The sequence below is a fragment of the Gymnoscopelus braueri genome (assembly GCF_963280865.1).
Source record: "Gymnoscopelus braueri genome assembly, chromosome: 19".
Lineage (NCBI taxonomy): Eukaryota > Metazoa > Chordata > Actinopteri > Myctophiformes > Myctophidae > Gymnoscopelus > Gymnoscopelus braueri.
The window spans coordinates 25,768,405-25,788,911 of record NC_137621.1 but is presented as its reverse complement, the minus strand read 5'-3'; the positions used below and the strand labels follow the sequence as shown (position 1 = coordinate 25,788,911).

General features: G+C 40.5%; 1 protein-coding gene across 8 annotated transcripts in view; it reads left to right on the top strand.

Annotated features, from left to right (window-relative positions):
• Positions 1-2,675: 2,675 nt before the first annotated feature.
• The window catches only part of cdin1 (CDAN1 interacting nuclease 1), a 72,318-nt gene continuing 54,486 nt past the window's right edge, over positions 2,676-20,507 (top strand). For 3 of the 8 annotated variants that reach the window (XM_080413697.1, XM_080413693.1, XM_080413700.1), the window contains exons 1-2: positions 7,803-7,854; positions 9,541-9,671. In XM_080413697.1, coding sequence (XP_080269823.1) covers positions 9,609-9,671 — 63 coding nt within the window. In that variant the 5' untranslated portion in view covers positions 7,803-7,854; positions 9,541-9,608. Of the gene's footprint in view, positions 2,806-7,802; positions 7,906-7,951; positions 8,078-9,540; positions 9,672-20,507 lie in introns of those variants that run through there. The other 5 variants (XM_080413698.1, XM_080413694.1, XM_080413699.1 and 2 more) reach the window with 3 other exon arrangements.

Genomic DNA, 20,507 nt, shown 5'->3' with positions numbered 1-20,507 from the left:
CCCTCACTCTTTTTCTCTCTACTCTTGCGATTTGTTTAAATAAGACAGGGCAGACAATTGTACTGCTCATTTCTGCCATTTCTCTTTCACTCCAAATTTCAGAGGATAATATCATTAGACCAATACAGTGGCGGCTATTCAGCTCCAGATACACAGATATTTCAAATATTCAATATAGTTTTGACATGCTGACATTATGGCAGACTGTTGTTTTCCTATTTGTTTCCTTACAATGTCAATAGTTCCATAAATCTTGTAAGGCAAGATGTCTGTCCCTATGGCATTTAAATTATAACAGATATATCCAGATGGTCTATATTGTTCCACATACAATACTAGTGAATATGCAAAAGATGCACAAATAAAAAATTGACATGAGTAATACTATGAATCCTGCAGACTATGCAATCATACATATGTATTTTAACTGCAAAAAGAAAGAAAAATGTGTACAGAATGTGGCACAGAATAATTATTCTGAAAATGGGATTAGATCCATAAACCCATAATAAACAGAATAATTTATTGCATCTCAATACAGCATTGAATAACAATGGCCATAAAAACCACAAAGTATTCTGCTAATGATTCTCCTCCAGGATTCATTGTGTTTTTCAACGTGTGTCTTCTTGCATTTCAGCATGAAAAATAGCATACATAAAATATGGGGTGCCCCCCCCCCCCCCCACACCAGCCAGCCACTCTGCAGGTACTTCAGAGCACCAAAATTAAATTTTAAACAATCCAGACCAGTGTTTGGTGACCACGGTTAATCATCAAGAAAGAAAGACATCAAACAATATTTGATAATGAGAAAAATGCCTCCAGGATATTAGGGATGGGGAGAGCGAGCACAGCGTGCGCTTCAGCAACAGAGCTAGGTAGAGAAACCAGACCAGACACAAGCCGCATTCACATGTCTGTGTGTGTGTTTTTGTGTGTGTGTGTGGCGACAGGGATGGTGGGTGTCTGCATGTGTGTGGCTGTATGTGTGTGTGTGGCTGTGTGTGTGTGTGTGTGTGTGTGTGTGTGTGTGTGTGTGTGTGTGTGTGTGTGTGTGTGTGTGTGTGTGTGTGTGTGTGTGTGTGTGTGTGTGTCCGTGCTGTCCTCCCTTCTCCCTTAGAAGGGTGTGAAGGGGGGGGGGGCAGCAGCAAGAATACACAAACAAGTGTGAATGTACATGCATGCATTGTGTGCATTCACCCACATGCATGAATGCACGCACGCACCCACACTCCCACCCACCGACACACACGCGCACACACACGCGCACACACACACACACACACACACACACACACACACACACACACACACACACACACACACACACACATACACACACACACACACACACACACACACACACACACACACACACACACACACACACACACACACACACACACACACACACTTCTTATAGAGTTAAAAAGCCATTAAAACATTGTCTTTTTTTAAAGTTCATGAGGAGATAATTAGAATTCAGTGAGTGGAGCCAGTAGTGAGATTACAGCTTTGTGAAAATGTGCTTCATTTTGAACCTCACTGCATCAAGACTGAACCCAATTATCTGCAGTTAAAATGGCTTAGTGAGGTTCTCAGCTGTGATGCATGCACTCAGTGACAAAAATCCAGACGGAAAAAAAAGTTTCTTTGTAGGTAAGTGAATATTGCACAGTTACTGTAGATGTATTTCTATTAAAATATACTACATACAATATACATTTCGTTCAAGCAAAATACCACCGTATTTAGAGTAATGTAATTTCTTCTTTTTTTTCACATAACCTTATTTTATATAAAGACTTGAACCATTGCAGGCCTTAATGCCTTTTTAAGATGCTCCATTTTGAAAAACAATCAATTGAATATTTTAACTAACGTATAGCCTAACAAATTGGTTTCTATTTTTCTCCCATCAAGCCAGTATAATTAGTGGTAACTGAAATCAGAAGTTGGGTAGACAGGGCTGGGGAGGACAGAGAGGGGGGTGGGGGGTAATGAGGAGAAAATGTTTTTCTTTTTTTCCTTCCCCCCTTCCTCTGTTGGAGTATTACTGGGTTATCCTTGATTGACGCGGCGTTAACGGTTTGGCCAAATCGAGGCAGATCCAGGCAACCTGGGCCGAACGGCAGCATGTGCTGCCACCTCCGTCATGCAAATTGCACCCGGGCAACCCGTTGACTATGATTAATGAGCTTGGGCTGCAGCCTTTGTTTCCGCGTGCAGCCGTTTAGTGTGAAATACAATCCCAAAATATTATCAATCCCCTATTAATCCAGTAAATTTGTTCACACCGCACATGTTGTTTAGGGCAATTTACAACCGGGAAAGAGAGGTGTGTGAGTATGTGTGTGTTTTGAGGGAGCTCAGTGAGCACAATTGCATTTAATTACTTGCCCTCTAATTAAATTAATTAAAGGATAATAAAATAAATGGAAAAAACAGCTTTCAAAGCTGGGGTGAAACACATGTGTCTTGTCTCCCTTGATGTAAAATATGGATGTGGGATTTTCAGGGGCAGTCGTGCTGTTCGGGTGGGAGGGGGCATGCATGAATCTGATACCTTGCTAATACTACAGGCATTTCCTGGTTATGGCTTGCCTCATGTTTAAACTGTGTTTCTTTTCTTTTTTTGGGGGGGGGGGGGGCAATAGACTAGACTCCCCTGAAGATTGGAGAGCGATTCTGCGGTGGAGAGGAGTGAAGTCACTGACTTCGCCAAAAAGAAAAAAAAGAAAGAAAAAACATTACTGACAGTCCTGCTGACGATCCAGCGTAACAAAATGCGCTCTTTGTGTGGTGAGTAATATTACTGGATATGGTAAGGCAGGGCTAATAGGTATGGAGATGGAGGAGTGTGCAATTTCCTTAAACAGCGTGATGTGTAAGGGAAATTACCCAACCTCACAAATGTTCAGATTAAAAACAGTCATGTGCTGAAGATATGGTCGATACAGAAAAGCTTGCTTTCTCTCTCACCTATACACACACACACACACACACACACACACACACACACACACACACACACACACACACACACACACACACACACACACACACACACACACACACACACACACACACACACACACACACACACACACACACACACACACACACACACACACATACATTTCCTGCCCTCCACAGCTCCACACTCTGCCCTGTGCTGTGAGCGAAATGTAAATGTTTCCAAGGCATTAAGGTATATAAGTACCATTAGCGGCACAGTGCTTAGCACTACAATGGTGTGCCGGGAGCAGTGGAGCAGGGATCACTGCAGCATCTCCTGGATATCAGAGGGAGACATCCTTTGTAAATTCATCTCCCACTGTGAGCAGGCTTCACAGCTGGTTAACGGCACCGTGGTGTGTGTACCGCTGCCCTGTTTACACGCCGTCTCCAAAGCGCTCTCCTCTTTCCTCTCTACAATCTCTCCCCATGTCCCCATGTCCCCTTACGTCGCTTCCCTCGCTCCCCCTTCAGCTCGCATCACAGCCCGCCGTGGCTCACGTAGCCATCAAAGATGAGACACGGGAACGTAAAACTGATTCGTGCAGACAGACACACACACACACACACACATGCATTCAAACTCTGACCCACCTCCCTCCCAAGCCTTTGGAGCATTACAGTACACTGCCTTTCCAACCCCTTCTCTGATTTTTATCTTTCTATACCATCACATTACACTGATCCTTTTATACCTATTACACACGCCGCTCCCCACCAAACCCCCTGATCCTCTGATACCTAGATGAATAAACTGCTCTTGCTGCCCCTGACCTCGGCCCTTTATACCAATCAGACCAGACTGCCTCAGAGGCCCTGATCTTATCTGGTCATACCAATCCCAGTACACAGCTCCCTTTTGTAGCCACCATGGAGCGCTGAGCCCTTTTAGACTCTGAGACTGTGTGCCGTTGAGCGCGCTGCCCCAGACCTCTGCTCATCTCAGTCATCATACTACACTGCCCAATAACAATGAGCTCTATTTTCTGATGCACCACAGGTCAGATAGATTCCCTCCTGGTCACGGGTGCATTGTTCGCCCACAAAAGGCACCAAACAGAGATGTCAAGAAATATATTTGATCTACAAAAGGATTATTTAATGTAGACCTATTGGTCTTCAAAATAATAATGGAGATGAGAGCCAAATTTAGGCTAACAATTTTGCCAGGATTAGACATTTTCCCCAACTATGGAAAAAATATTATTTTTTTAGATATAGGCCTACATTACCCATACAATAAGGGGGGAATATACAAGTAATAAGTCAAACTTACCTTGAAATGATATCAACTGATCCTGCTGCATCTGTAAAGACATTGTGAAAGAGAACTGAGGTTTAGCACTGTTCAGAGAGTAATTAACACAATTATAAAACAATTATACCACTGGAAAATGATATTTATCTACAGGGACATTTTGTTTAGTCACTTATGTCCTATGCCTACCTTAGTGTTGCCTAAAACAAATAAACAAAAAAGGCTTCCGTTTCATGGAACAAAATCTAATATAAATTATTAATCATTTATTTGCTATCATCTCTGAAGATACCGAATACAGTTTCATAGATCGGATTGCATATATGGACACTCAAATTGGAGTAGCCTTGGAGTAGGTTATTTCCATTGAAATGTAAGCACATTATAGACACAAGCTAAGTGTTCTAACTTGAGGCACAGTGCACACTTACGCGCTAATCTCAATAACACTCGTTTTACAAATCTTCTGAGTGTTTTCTAGTATATGATTATCCCCAATCCACATTTAAGTGTTCCTGCCAGGGGCATTCAGAGTATAAACTATCGCAAGTTGAAAGTAGATATATAACACATCAGTGATGTCTCAGCTGCATACCTACTACTCCAACTTTTTACACTCTTAAGTCTTCATAAGAGCCATACAGTCCTGCCAAATACAGTGAAAACGCTATTTAATGCACTCCATATGGACAGTAATCTTTGTCTACTTGGTGGAAAGGAGAGTTTAAAATACCGGATTGTGGAGGTAACATTAGTATAAAATGAAGCCACTATGTTTCCACGAGAGACCACTATCATCAATTTATCATTTGATGATAGAAAATGTTAACAAAGCAGAATTGAACAAAACAGCTACTATAGGCAACTGAAATCTGTAGGCTCCACGACAACCTAAAGACAATAAGATTATTCATATTTACTCATCAGAAATTGTGCTCAGTTGATAAAAGAATATCTGAATCATATGTTTTTTGATCAACACATTCACTTACCACTGTACTAGGCTACAAAATGAATAACTAGGCTAGTAGATGACCTGTACATTGTAGGTGCAGTTATGTTGGCCCTTTAATACTGTAACACTGGCTCTTAAAGTGGGGATGCCCAGGGGTCTTTGAGGGGTCCCCAGCTAAATGAACCAAATGGACCCGCACAGACTGTAACTCAGAGAATGTTGCTACAAATGCAACCAAATGGACCCTTACAGGTCTATTTGTACAAAATGAACACTGAGGATTTTACTGTGTATATTGGGGTCAGAGATCAAATTAAAACAAAATGATCAAATGAGGGTCTGTGGCCTTATAAAAAAACTGGGGGTCCTTGAAATGAAAAGGTTGAGAATCACTGCTGTAAGCTACAGCCAAATCAAATGTACGTTAAACTCTACAAGTCTGGTGTGACATTGTCACTTACACATGACACGAGTAAAAGAGGCTGAGTCCAGGCTATATTTGAGGAAAGTGCATGGTTTCTCAAAGTGGGTGCCTTGGTAGTTGGCACATAGGGTGCTGTGACGCATGTCCAGGGGTGCCGTGTAAAAATGTTATAATATTTGGAATTTACAAACATCACTTTATTATAATAATGATTTTATAGGAGTTGAAGAATCAAGTACCAAGTTATTTTCAACCAAAACGGATCTCTCAAGTCTCTTAGCCATCAGGATGTAAGTCCAAAGAGAAAAACACTGACTATTTTAAAAGATTGAAATCACAAAATGAAAGAGAGTGAACATTATGCTTAGCCTTAGTTTCAACTGTGTGTGTTCATTTGAATGTTGTGATCTCCATAAGACGATGATGATAATAATAATAATATTAACAGCAGTAATAATCATTATACAAATGTCACACTGTTATGTAAAATGTCAAAGTAGTAAAATATGCCATGAATATGAGGTGGTAGAGTGAAAGTAACAATGCAATTTATGGGTGCCGTGGATGACAGAAATAATATACTAGGTGCCCTGACTGAGCCCCAAAAGTACTGTAAACGGCTGGATTACACAGTAGTGTTATTTAAGGTCCCTCTTACACACACACACACACACACACACACACACACAGCCTGTCACTCGCATTCTCCGAGTCTTCGTCTCACTCTTTGTCTCATTCACACATTGCAACGTTTTTCCCCCACACACAGTGGTGGAAAAAGTACTATTTTTTTGTACTTAAGTAAAAGTACCAATACCACAATGTAGAAATGTCCAAAAAGTCCACAAAAAAGTCCAATATTAAAAATGTACTTGAGTAAAAGTACAAAGGTATTCGCATTAAAATACACTCAAGTACTGAAAGTAAAAGTACTCCTTATGTAGAATGTCTCATTTCACGTTTCAAGTGTTATGTTATGTATAAATGTATACAAATCTTTTTAAAATAGTAGATCTACAATCTCACAACGCTGTGAGCATGTAGATCTGCTATTTTCAAATAGCCAAGTATAGGGATAAATTGGAATATGCATGTTTTGAAATAATCATAAAGATATACAAAGTAACAAGTAACTATAACGTTTTCATATAATTGTAGTGGAGTAAAAAGCACAATATTTGCCTCTGAGATGTAGTGGAGTAGAAGTAAAAGTAGCCTACAGAAATTTGGAAATACTCCAGTAAAGTAAATACCTAAACATTTTACTTAAGTACAGTACTTGAGTAAATGTACTTAGTTACTTTACAGTACACCAATGTATTAAGAGACATGTCGGTGAGTGTTGCGTCATGCGAGTTCATTTTTAATACCTGATTTTGTAACCTTTGAAGCGACGACTGTCTGTGCAGAATGGATACAAGTGGTGCCAGATGTTGTGAGAGAAACAAGCAACCAGGTCTAGGAAAGCAAGCCCAAAAGAATCAACTTAGAGGCCACATGAACAACATGAAAACGTATATATACAGTACTGTATACATCGGCTATTTGAAAATAGCCGATCTACAAGCTCACCACTTTAAACCTATATACATTGGCTGTTTTAAAATAGCTGATATACAAGCTCACAATGCGACGTGTTGTGAGTTTGTAGATAGGCTATTTTCAAAAAATCGTGAAATAAAATATTTGGAATATGTTTTAAACATTCTAAACAAATCAAATCTGGTACGGGGCTCCGCTCCCTGGCACAAAACATTTTCAGATGGGGTTTTAGGGACAAATACATATTAATTTGGGGGTCCATGACTTGATGACAAGGAAATATTTGAGAACCACTGGTTTAAATAATAAAAAAAAATAATCGGAAGCAAGCCCAAATAAGCAACTACACTTTAGAAACAAGCCCAAAAAAAAACGCAACCCGCAACTAACTACCAATATTTACAAGCGACTTACCAGGAAAAACAAGCCCAAATTCGCTTATAACAAGTGTACATGGCAACCCTGTTCGCAGCAAGTGGTGGTCTAGCTTCACAGTGCGTCCAGCCCTGATATGGCCGAGCAGCCAGTTACGCACCTCCATACTCAGCTCCAGCGTCAAGTCGACCAATCAGCGAGCTCGTTAGACGAACGCCGACGCTTCAACTTCCTCGCGGGAAGCCATCACGAATCTGTCAACAGCGACCTGTATGTGTGGTAAATAAAACCTTTTTGCTTAGTAATACGTGTCCCGGAAACATGTACGAGGTATTCCTGAATGTGCGCACTTGCTCAAATCTATATGAGTGTTAAACGCTGTTGTTTATATGGCCTAGTTAGCGCTAAAAGCATAGCATGAAGCTAAGTAGTATTAGCCTTGCACTTTGCAGCCTCAGGACCAGCTGTTCAGACACGTTGAGTGACAGCTGTCAGTCAGCCAGTACGTTGTTTGCCATTCTACAGATGTTGACCACACTAATACCAGGACTCAGGAGATCAAATCCCTGTCTGTTTGTATATAACATGCATATCATTTGTTGTTGTCAACTGTCTGTATCAGATAAAATCCCTGTCTGTCTGTCTGTCTCTCTCTCTCTCTCTCTCTCCTCTCCTCTCCTCTCCTCTCCTCTCCTCTCTCTCTCTCTCTCTCTCTCTCTCTCTCTCTCTCTCTCTCTCTCTCTCTCTCTCTCCTCTCCTCTCCTCTCCTCAAATCGCTGTTTGTTGACCACCACACTTGTATTAGCTGAACAAATCCTTCTGTCTGTATATTCATGCAACCTTTATTTAAGATTCTCGGAGAGATCATTGAGGGAGACCCTCATTTACAATGATGCCGAGATTACACACATATAACATTAGAGCAGCAAGAAAAAAACAAAAGCAAGTGGTGGTCTAGCCCTGAAACATGACTGTCATACCATCGTCATGTGAACCATGGCTAGTGGTGGTCTAGCTTCACTGTGCGTCCAGCCCCATAGAGTTAAAAAAAAAAGGGGTCCAGCCCTGTGAACAACGTTGTGCAACAATATGCACAACGTTGCCTGGACCCCATTTTGGAGGGGTCTTTTTTTGGGGGGGGGGTTCTAGTGCAGAGGGTCCCCAGCACTTTTTTTTAAAATATCGCATCAAAAACAGTTGAACCACTTTAACTCTATATATTGGTGTTGTGAGCTTGTAGATCTTCCATTTTCAAAAAAATCTTGGTTAATACTTTTGAAACATTTTAACAGCACAAATCTTATGTGGATTCCTGGCACAAAATATTTTCGGATGGGGGTCCCCGGCCAAATACATATAAATTTGGGTGTCCTTTTTTCTCTTATTTCTTTTATCCCACTATTTTTGCAACCCATTTATTTTTCACCCAGTGCCAATTGACTAAGCTTGTAGCTCATGCTTCCTTCAATGCATGAGAAGTGAGCAGGCCGATTCTTATCAGCTGACAGGGGGGAGTTTCCCCGGTAGGACGTAGCGCGTGGAAGGAACGCGTTATTCCAACCAGTTCCTTTCCCCTCTATCAGGCGCCCCGGCTGACCATGGGGAGGCAGTATACAGTAGAGACGAGAATTACTGCATGTTTTTTGCGAGGGTACCTACCCTAGGGGGACACGGGGAGAACATGCACAGAAAGGCCCTTTCGTGTTTGGGTGTCCTTGACATGAAAATGTTAGAGAACCACTGACACTGGGCTAATCAAATCATTGTCTGCCTATATAGATAATATCAACAACAGTTGTTAGAATCATCTGATCAAATCCTTGGCTGCTTGTTTTATAGATTAGATACACAATGTTAACAGCTGTTGCCAAACTATTAGCTGATCATATCCTCGTCTGCCTGTATAGATACATAATGTTAACAGTTGTTTGTATCATCTGATCATATCATTGTCTGTCTGCATAGATACACACAACGTTAGCCGACTAAAAGAAGATGAGACTCTCCCGAGCTGAATATAAAGAGATAGTGAGATGCATCGAGCAACTGAGACCGACGCGTCAATGCATGAAGATGTTGAAGGAAAGATTTCCAAAGTAAGTAGACATTCATCTGAATTTATTTACTATAGAGAACATACTTGTGCGTGCGTGCACACGCGCACGTGCGTGTGTGTGTGTGTGTGTGTTGTAGTAAGCTGTCTGGATGTAAGATATGGTGGTAGGCTTATTGTTATATTGACAACTGAACAACCTGGGAGCCTAATATTGACCAAATCTGACCACAACATGTTACACTACATTTTACACTATTGTTTTATTAACCTAATTAAAAAGAAACCTTATTTTCATACTATAAGCTGAAGGGTACATTTGATTATACACGTGTCATGCAATATATGTTTTTTCAAAGTTCAGATTATTGTTATATTTCCAGTAAGACTGGGAAATATATCAATATTTTATATCGATATGAGAGTGAGACTAGATATTGTTTAGAATTTTGGATATTGTGAGTGTCACTGATTGATATTGTATAAGTGTTGTCTTTTCCTGATTTCAAGCACCAGTAGCACAATATGAATATTGAGGACTTTGGTGAGTTTGGTCGCAGATACAGTATAGATTTGTGTTATTTAATTGTTTGCCTATATTGTCATTCGTCAGCCCTAATTTCCTGTGCCACTTTCTACTTCAACTTTACACCCATTATAACCACTGATAGTGCTGCACAGTTCTTCCTGCATAAGCTGCTGTTCAAGCATTGTTCACTGTTCTGCCATGCAGCTGCTGTGCATTCAGAAATCGAAGCGAGGGGTTAATGGTTGTGTTTGCGTTTCTCCTTGACACTGAGGGCCCTCTCTTTATTGAATGTAACACGTGTAATCCCCCAAGGCCGCCAGGACACCGCGGCTGATCCCGTCGAGGTCACTTACAAAGTCGCATGTATTTGGAGCTTCCTACTTCCATTGTGCCCTAATCACCGCTCTAGAAGAAGGTACTGGGTCCCCAAGGGGGACACAACCTACCTTGAGCTTGCCTTTGTTCTCACTGTCAGCATTTTGCAGAATATGTTATGAGTGCAAAGTGCATACAACATCCAGCATGTTTAGGGAACATTTTTCTCAATAGTAGAAAGTCCCTCCTACTGTGATTATTGCAAGATCTCTTCTCTTGGTATTTGTTTCCTAATGCAAACGTATTCATTTAAAATGTTGCTTTAACCAAAAGTAGATTTATCCCTCCAAAAAGCATTTTCAAAGACTTTGCAAAGGTGGAGGTAATAATTAAAGAAAAACATTGGACCGTTTTCATTCCAACAATTCTGCATGGTCAGGTTCTCCCAGAGGTGCTGGCTCTTTTGTTTAGTCTTGCCGGTTATTGTTATTATTTCGTTCGCCATAACCGATCTTGGGGAGGCCCCTGGTCTTTAAAATCCCAGAGTCTCGTCACTGGGCCTGACAGACAGGCACGGCAGCAGTGTTTTCACAGCCTGCAAAATTATTCTGGTTGTCCAATCAGCTGAGCTGGGCTCTGGAGGGTTAGTGATTGGACTGGCAGGAAATCAGGCTCTTAAGACATAACATATCGACTAGGCCATCCATCATCTCTTAGCATGCGCTCAGGCACGGCAGTCAACCGCCCCCCTGCCCCCTCCCCTCCTGTCCCCTCGGACTGTGTGGGAGCCCTGCCACTGCGTAAATATTGGCCAGGCTAGAGCTGGCAGGGGGTGGGAGGGGGGGGAGATGTTGGCTGGACAGAAAGGGGGATGGGGTTGGCAATGGGCATGGGTTTGGAAGGGGAATAAGAAGACAGTCGGGTGGAGAAGACAGGTATTTCTACATATCAAATCATTTTACATAACACTGGTTGATTTAGAATTGATGAAATGTTGAGTAATGATCTTTAGCTTTGTGTGTTATGGCCTAGTTTCCCCATGAGGCACTGTCGCTAAAATGTTCTTTTCAGGTGGGATGTGTCCTATTGGTGTGTGTGTGTATGTGACGTATATATGTGTGTGTGTGTGTGTGTATGTGTGTGTATATATATATATATATATATATATATATATATATATATATATATATATATATATATATATATATATATATATATATATATATATATATACATACACACACATACATACATACATACATACATACATACATACATACATACATACATACATACATACATACATATACACACACTCTGTATAGTCTCTGCTTTTATTTATTGTGAATTACACCATTATATTTATGTAACTCCAATAAAATATTCATAGCCATTCATTTTGACATCTCTGACCCCTTTCTTTGAGTACAAAGAATTTGGTAATCATACCTTTTGATTGGGTAGTCAAAGTGACAAAAAGTCACAATTTTGATTGTGATAGGCCATTTCAGGGTAATTTCCACGGAAGGTCTGTCAGTCTTTCAGCTGTGGCTAAGGGTATATTTGATAGTGGGAGGAGAGAAGGAGGGTCAGATAGATAGATAGAAAGGGAGAGAGAGAGAGGGCGATGTGCAATCCCTCATCTGTAACGCCTGCATAACACAGATGTTGGGAGTCATCTGTCAGCCTGGCCTCTCCTGCCGGGCGAGAGCTGCTCTGAGGGGAAAAGAATTGGACACGGTGCTGTCACTTTTTACCCCCGCTCACAATGGAGGGACATGCAAATATCAACCCCCATTCTTGCCCCCTCTTCCTTGCCCACCCCCTGTCTCAGCCAGCCGTGGTGTCCTGCCTAGTGTCTGGACTGTGGCTAGCAGCTACAATAAGAGCCAGGCAGGCGGCAAGGGGGGAGGCTGATCGCAGGCCGGCAAGGGGAGGAATGTGACATCAGTCCCATCAGGCCTTTCTCTTGCCACATATTAGAATTGGAAATGATGGGCTGCTCTCTGAGGCCTCGCCTGGCTTCCCTCTGGTCCAGAGGGGAACCCTAGTCCCTCCACTCTTTGTGTCCCCAGAGAGGGGCTGTGTAAGGAAAGAGGGAGGGGAAAGTGAGACTCCTTTGGCTCCCCGTGTGCTATATTATGAATGAATTTGGATGGCATGATTACTCCCCTCTTTAAAATGCCATCCAGCTCATTATACATATGGCTTTCGCAAATTTCAGGGCAGGGTTTGAGGGTGGGTCTGTACAATGGGACAGATGCCTCTTTTTTGGAAATTGCTGAGGAGGAAAAGTGTGAAGTCCCCTCCCCATCTCACTTCCCTTCTCTCTCCCTATTTCTCTCTTTCTTTCTCTGCGTGTGCGTGCGTGTGCGTGCGTGCGCGCGTGCACAGACTACACACACACACACACACACACACACACACACACACACACACACACACACACACACACACACTCACACTCAGCTCCCTGGCGAGGAGTCCCTGAACGTTTTTCGAATCGGGCCCTAATGTGCCGTTTTCATCAGCAGTGAGGCGGGCTGCAATATGGTGCCGTGGCTCGCTCTGGGAATATGAATGTTGATTAAGCATGCGTTCAGCCTTTTGAAATTCTGAAGAAGTGTCAGAATAATGGATGTTGAGCAAATGTCAAGCATTTGTTAATTTCTCTGTTATTTGGGGTTTATCTAGCATGATCTTGGGAAGGAAAGCGGAGGCCATGGTTGTTGTAGCATGTGCCATTGATATGGTGATTTCTGGGCTGCATACACTTTGTTCTTGTTGATAATATTCAGGCTTGGGGGGGACTTGCTCATTGATTATTTATTGTGGTTATGGTATGGTGTTTATCTCTCTATTACATACTGGTTAAACCTAAGGATTTGGTTATGGGCTCAGTGCATTAAATTGGGCTACGCTTGTGTTTATGTTGCATTAATGTTAGAGTGAGAATGGCAATTTACAAAGGCTTGACTGAACATACAGTAGTTTGCCTTTGTGGATTCAGCAACATTTGTATTTCTTGTAGGTTTTTTCTCTTAGTCTACTTTTTAGTATAGACAGAAGTTTTTCACACCTTATCATTTAGACTTACATTCTCATATGACATTTTGACAATAAATAATACATACAAAAAAAAAAAAAAAAAAAAAAGCTCATTAGTCAGTAATTCTCATTTTCTTTCGCCTGTACTTGCTTTAAGTTTAAGTTATTTAGGTAATCTCAGTTAGTATCTGTTCTACTTTTTTCCCTTTCAAGGTGTTGATGTTCACACAACATACTGTACAATACAGCTGATAGCAACATTGGAGGTAGCAAAATTATTTTACTCCAAGCTTAATGTAGTATATACTGAATTTATAACTATAATACGTATATAATTTATAAAGTGTCTGCACTAAGGCCAGTAAAGTGCTGCCTCTTTATAGCAGTGCATATACTGTGTCTACATTCAAAGTAATCATTTGATAATTTGTCTGTGTAACATTTTTTATATTAAAGCAAACATCCTGTGCTTGTAAATGCATGTAATGGGAAGAGTTGCCAGTTGACCTACTATATCCAGAGGCTGAAATCGCCTAGTCTTGTTTCCTTGTTTTTACTCGAGTTGTTTTCTTTTGATCATCATGATTATTTCCCAAATGTTCATTAATAAAAACTTACACACTGATCCCTGACCTGCATTAGTGCTGCTCAGATTAAAAAAGATTGACCTCAACCACTGCCAAATAATCATGTAACGCCCGCCAATTATCTACACTGTATGCCTGAAATTCAAGATGTTGACCAAATAAGATTAAGACGAAACGTCTTAGGAACGTTTTCTTGTTTCTGGGAAATGGTTTCCTGAGTAAAACCAACAATGTTTTTCCTGTCTTGTATCGCAACTGCTACAGCAAAACTGGTGACATAACATTGTATTCTGTGACTCGTGGGGTAGGACATGATGATAATTGGCATAGTGAGACACAAATACCTATTTTGATGTGTTGTATGAATTACGTCACCGGAATGTAATCGATAAGCTGCATTTCTGTAACAATTATTGTAACTGTTGTAAAATAATTGTTACAGAAAGGCAGCTAATCTATTACATTCCTGTGTGTGTGTGTGTGTGTGTGTGTGTATATGTATGTATGTATATATATGTATGTATGTATGTATGTATGTATATGTGTATATATATCTGCAAAAAGCGACTGGAAAACGTCTGCCTAAAGCCATTTCTTTTCTGGAAATGGAAAAAAAAAGAACCTGTGTTCCAATGGATCCAATGCAGTTATTATTTAGCTACAAGCTCTTGTTAATACTTTTCATTGGTTAAATATTTATAAAAACCCACAGACAGACTTAATCACTTTCAACTTGGTGTCCCTGTTTTGGGCAAGTCGTTCTAGGTGAACATTGTTTTTATTTTAAAGGTTTTCAAAAATAGACCAGCTCAAAACACATTGTGAGCTTGTAGATCAGCTATATCCGCTACTTTTGCCACAAAATAGGGCATAAAGGTAAAGAAATAAAGGTACAGCAACTATAAAGGTGGTATAAAGCATTACCAACATGTTTTACCACATGTTAATAGCTTCTCTTGGTTTAATGGCGAGATGCTGGAATCTAATAACATGTGACTTCCACAAACTGTCCACCCACCGTCCAGTGATTGAGTGACCACAATTTAAAACTGTCTGTCCAAGGCAACAGGTTTGACTAAATAATAACTACATTAGATCGATTGGAACACAGTTAATTTTTTCCCCCAATTCCTGAAAGAAGTGAGGGTTTCCACCTGACGGCAACGTTATGCTGATGCTATGAGGGCAACCCCAGCAGCCTCCAGTGCATGGCCTCACACCCCTGTCTACCTTTTTATAGATCCAAACGCAAGCTGGTGGTCGGGGCTTATGGGTACAACCTTCTCAGAAACTGACGGAACAATTACATTGCTTTACGTGATCAAACGAACATTGGAAGGATGAAGGGATGGATGGAAAGAAAGAAGAGAGAGAGAGAGAGAGAGAAGAGGAGGAGTGAGACTGCTGAGTTTACAACTTCATGTCAGGCTAAGGAGTTCATGAATAATAGATGTGATCAATTACTTGATTAGGAAGCACGGGAATGATCTGCTTCCTCTTCATATCGTACGGACGTTGTCCAAGCACACTCGCTAGATTGTAAAGCCTCTTCGGCTCATTGGGCTAAAAACACTGAGGTAAGCTCAAAGGAGCCAATTGCTAAAGTAGGATGCGGTTTATGGTGATTATGGGACGATAGGGAGGGGAAGGGACGATAGCTGATCCTCAAAGTTCAAAAAGGTTGCAATTATTGCATTACCATGCATAGTATTAAACCGCATAATCTAAACAGTAGAAGGGAATTAACAACTTCTGCACTATAGTATTGAATAAGTTAAGTTGCCTTTTAAGAAAACAAAACAAAATGCTAAACCAGTGTACTGGCTATGGAAAGTACACACACACACACACACACACACACACACACACACACACACACACACACACACACACACACACACACACACACACGCAGGAAAACCTATAGCTCAGTGTACAACTGCATAGCTGGGCTGCTATGCTGGAGTCTCTCTAGCCCCAGGTTCTGTTTGCATACTCGGATCAATTGCAAGAGAAGAATGAAACAAATTGCCCAGAATGGTACAAGTACCCTAGCTGCGCTTGAGGGAGTAGGCAGTTGGTCAGTGTTATGTGTTTCCTTGCCAGACCAGGATACGCACGCCACTTGACGTATAACTTCGGCCTCATTTTCAATTTTCCACGAGAGTTTGCAGAGACAGCAATGATAGTAATTGCGCTATAACAATAGCAATGTGCCATTATTGCTATAATGTGTTTTGTCACAGAAGGCGTCACGAGGACCCCCACCTATCAGGAAGAATCACAATTAGGGTGGTGACTGTATTATAAGTCCCACTCTCCTTACTATCATTATGTAACTGTCCTGACATCTCAGGACACGACCGAAGACGCAGATAAAGATTATAATAAAGGGGGAAAAGTGTATGTGTGCATGGGGGGGGGGGGGGGGGTTGTAGTCAGAGAGATGTCCCACTGAGCATCTGCTAAAGCCATTTCTGTCCTCAGTCCCCTGCAGGCTGGAAGGCTGTCTCAACTGTAGGTTCCTCAGAGAACGCGTTGTGGGCTTGTAGATTGGCTCTTTTTGGTGCGAGACACAATGTGCAACCAAGTATAACTCAGCCTTGAAGAGAGTAACTGACTGTAGTAGAATGCACTCTGTGCTGATAGGAATTACGATGCTTTGTTTGTAAGATCACTACATTGTTTTGTTCACAATTTACTTCTCAATAAAGCTATACCTGAATATAAATATTTTACACATTTTAAATATTTATAATACAGATGTTGAGCTGCATGTACACAGCTCTTAAGAAAAACAAGTAAAATCTACTTGGAACTGTAAACACGTGTGTTCGTTGTGCAAGTATTTGTTTGTAGCTGCGTGACTCTTGGATCTGTGTTTGTTTCTATGTGTTGTCAAAATGCATCACATTTATACATTAAGGTCTAAAGACTTTTTTTCTGCCTCCACATTTGTCTCGCTGCTGATGACGGTAGTCTTAGCTGAGAAGACAGATGTTAGCATTTTGCCTATCAGCATGTGCAATTAGAGACATTTGCATATGTAGAGTATTTAACCAAAGCACATCCAGCTATTTCCCTCTGTATAACATTTTGATGTTAAGGAAGAAAATACAATTATAGTAGGGATAGAGAAGGCTAACGTACATTTCAGAATGTTGCTTTCATTTGTGATTCTTTTACCTTGTACACAAAGGTCAAACATTCTGTAATGGAATGTGCCTAATACTTGCACTTTATACACTGTAGTGACTAAGATGCATAAGTTGCACAAGTGTTACCTAAAATTGTAATATGGAATCAAGAATATTGAATTTTTACTACCTCAAAATATCCTCAATGTCAAATGTAGAAAGGAAGAAAGAAAAATCTGCCATCATGCCTCAATTAGCTAGTTCCATGCCCTGAAGAGGTGCTTCACACACCACTCTCTGCATGCAGATCCACCAAATGCTAAGTACTGTCGCAGCATATGATACCAATGCCATTAGCCAGGTGGCTTTCATTACCTAAATTACTGCTATCGCTTATAATTAATTATTTGTAAATAGGAAGATTTTGAATATAATTGATAGCTTGGAGACACCCCCCTCCAATTAATTAGCTTGCTCAGAAATTCTTATTGGCCTTTTTCCACTGCTGTTTTTCATATACGCCGCTTACGACATAACAAAATTGAAAGCAGTGATGAACTCAAACTAAATTGAGGCGGCTTATCCTGATACAACGCTCAAAGTCTTTACTGTGCTACATTCATAGCTAGTGGCTTGCCTTGCCTAATAAAGCCTAAAGCACTGACCAGACAACCGTACCAGCACATTGACAAAGTGAAAGTCCCTAATTGTTTTAATCTAATCTGCTGCTTTACTATTTTGGGTGCCAGTGCATATTAATGCCCTGTCTTACGTTGTAGGGAAGGGTAATTAGGTTGAGAGTGAATGATTCCCTAACCACCCTTCTGTCTCCCAACCTTCTGTTTCTCCATGTTCTAAATTACATCTAAGAGGGAGCCCCCCCCCCTCACACAGAGGTCAATGTAGTGATGTGTTGCACTGTTATTGACTCTTTCACTGTTTTTAAATGATCCCACAGCTATTTTAAGTTGAGTCCGACAGATCCCATATTTTTTGGGGCCGATCACGTCCTAGACCGAGACCACCGATCACTGATTTCTTTTACCAATATTTTGTCAAAAAGTGCGAAATGTTCTTAACAATTTGAGTTTGAGGACATTTCACTTTTGACAAATAAAAATGTACTCAAATAACTTTTTGATAGATATAAAATGTACTAACTGAACTTTGTTTTATTTAACCACTTCAAATTAAAAATTAGCCGATCTACAAGCTCACAACACGCCGTGAGCCTGTGGTGTAGATCGTCTATTTTTTTTAAACATTTGATTATTTTCGGTTATAATGACATGCCCAAAATAGGGGCGCCAGGTTGAAAGCAGTTAAAAAGCAGGACACATCGGCCACATAATTGCAGATACCGATGTCGTCAACAAAGTCAAATAATGGCCGATATATTGGATATCTAAAATGAAGTACATGCTTTTGCAAATAAGAATGTTTTTTGACACCTCACAACCAGTGCAGTCTTGTTTGGTCAGTTTGGTCTTGTAAATGTGTATTGTTAGGTTAAAATACTTTAGCTGTGTTCACTCCAGTGACTAGATAAACTAAGGACAGGGACAGATAGGCTCATTTATCTGGCCGTCTTATCTAGACATTAAGTAATTACGCTTTATCTCTCATTATCTACAGTGCAGTCAGGCCTCAGGTCAACTCAGGTACATTACTGCTAACCTATAACTTAGCATTTAACCACTTAAACCCTATATACTTTGTTGACTGGGGTCCCCCAGGGGTCTGTACTTGGGTCCCCTTCTTTTCTCCCCTCTACACCAAATCTCTTAGTCGATCTACAAGCTTGTAGATCAGCTATTTTCTCAGAATGTTCACTTATTATTACTCTGGGAAATAATTTGGAATGGAATATCTTCATGATAGCCTTGGCTTATTTTTTATCAGGTTGGTTTTTATTAACCAAGAACTCCTTATTGCCTGAAATAAGAAGGAATAATAAAAGAGAATAATTTATTTTTATTTATTTATTTGTATCCATGTTGAACCAATTTGAAGGGGGGTTTCTGCCTGTGGATTGTGACAGTGAGGATTGCAACTTTAAAATTAATTACTTAAAGGAATCAGCAAAGAATGTTAAAGATGTTTGTCACTTCAACCTCGTTATCTAGCAGTAAATCTTGCTTCTTTTATGTTAACTTCCTTAAGTCTTAGCATAATATAATACTTGATATATACAGAGCCTGACCGTTCTGCTCAGAGTGTTTTTCATTTTAATTTATCCATTATCACTCGGATAGAATAGAACCCCTAAATCCCCACATTATGAAGCAGAGCGGAGATGAATTACATTGGAAATATAATGCTACTGTTCAGCAGGCAAGAAGATCAGATTGCTTTTGTAAGACTCTGCACGTGGCTCCATATTTTAGCGTGGATTGAGCAGACTGTGCCCAGGAGAGCACAGGTTGAATATACATTAATGTAAAGCCTGCAATAACTTACTATTAATGTCTGTTAAATGGAAAAGGGGGCATTATACAATATGGCCACAGTGTAAAACTTGACAGACTCCATAAAACCCAGACAACCCTTGGTTTCGATCCAGTTATCAGCTGTACTCATCTCTCTCTCTCTCTCTCCTCTCTCTCTCTCTCTCTCTCTCTCTCTCTCTCTCTCTCTCTTCTCTCTCTCTCTCTTTTTCTTAAAAAAGAAAAAAAAAAAGTCAGTCCTGATATCTAAATAATTAAAGTAATTATTTGGATGCTTTGTAGTTTTTTCCACGTCATTTTTGATGTTGAGTGAAAGGCAGAATCAGGCAAGTAAGAAAAACAAAAGTCCATTTCGTACTGTTTGAAACAGATATGTTTTCCCAGATATTAAGAGCAGTTTATGTCCCTTTAAACTTAACAGGGTAAAGATTTAGCAATTAGGCAGTAATCATGCTCATTATACAGAGTAATCCATTTAAAACCTAACAGATGTCTGTTCCGACAGGGGGAAGGTGGGGGTCCCACTCGAACCATAATGCAAATTTTTTTTCGATATACAACCTCGCAACGCGTCATGCTGCCACGCATTGTGAGCTTGTAGATCGGCTATTTTCCATGCGCTACACCGGTGTGCAACAAAGTATAAATCAGGCGTAATGCTGTAATGTTGGTGAAATGCTCAGGTGCAAGGTTGAAGTGGGGAAGAAGATTTTTTTTTTTCTTCCCTTAAGTGTCCACATGTTGACAGTTGACCATTTAATGGCCCACTTAATTGCAGTGGCCCCTCAGCCCCTATGTATCATTGTAAATTAACGC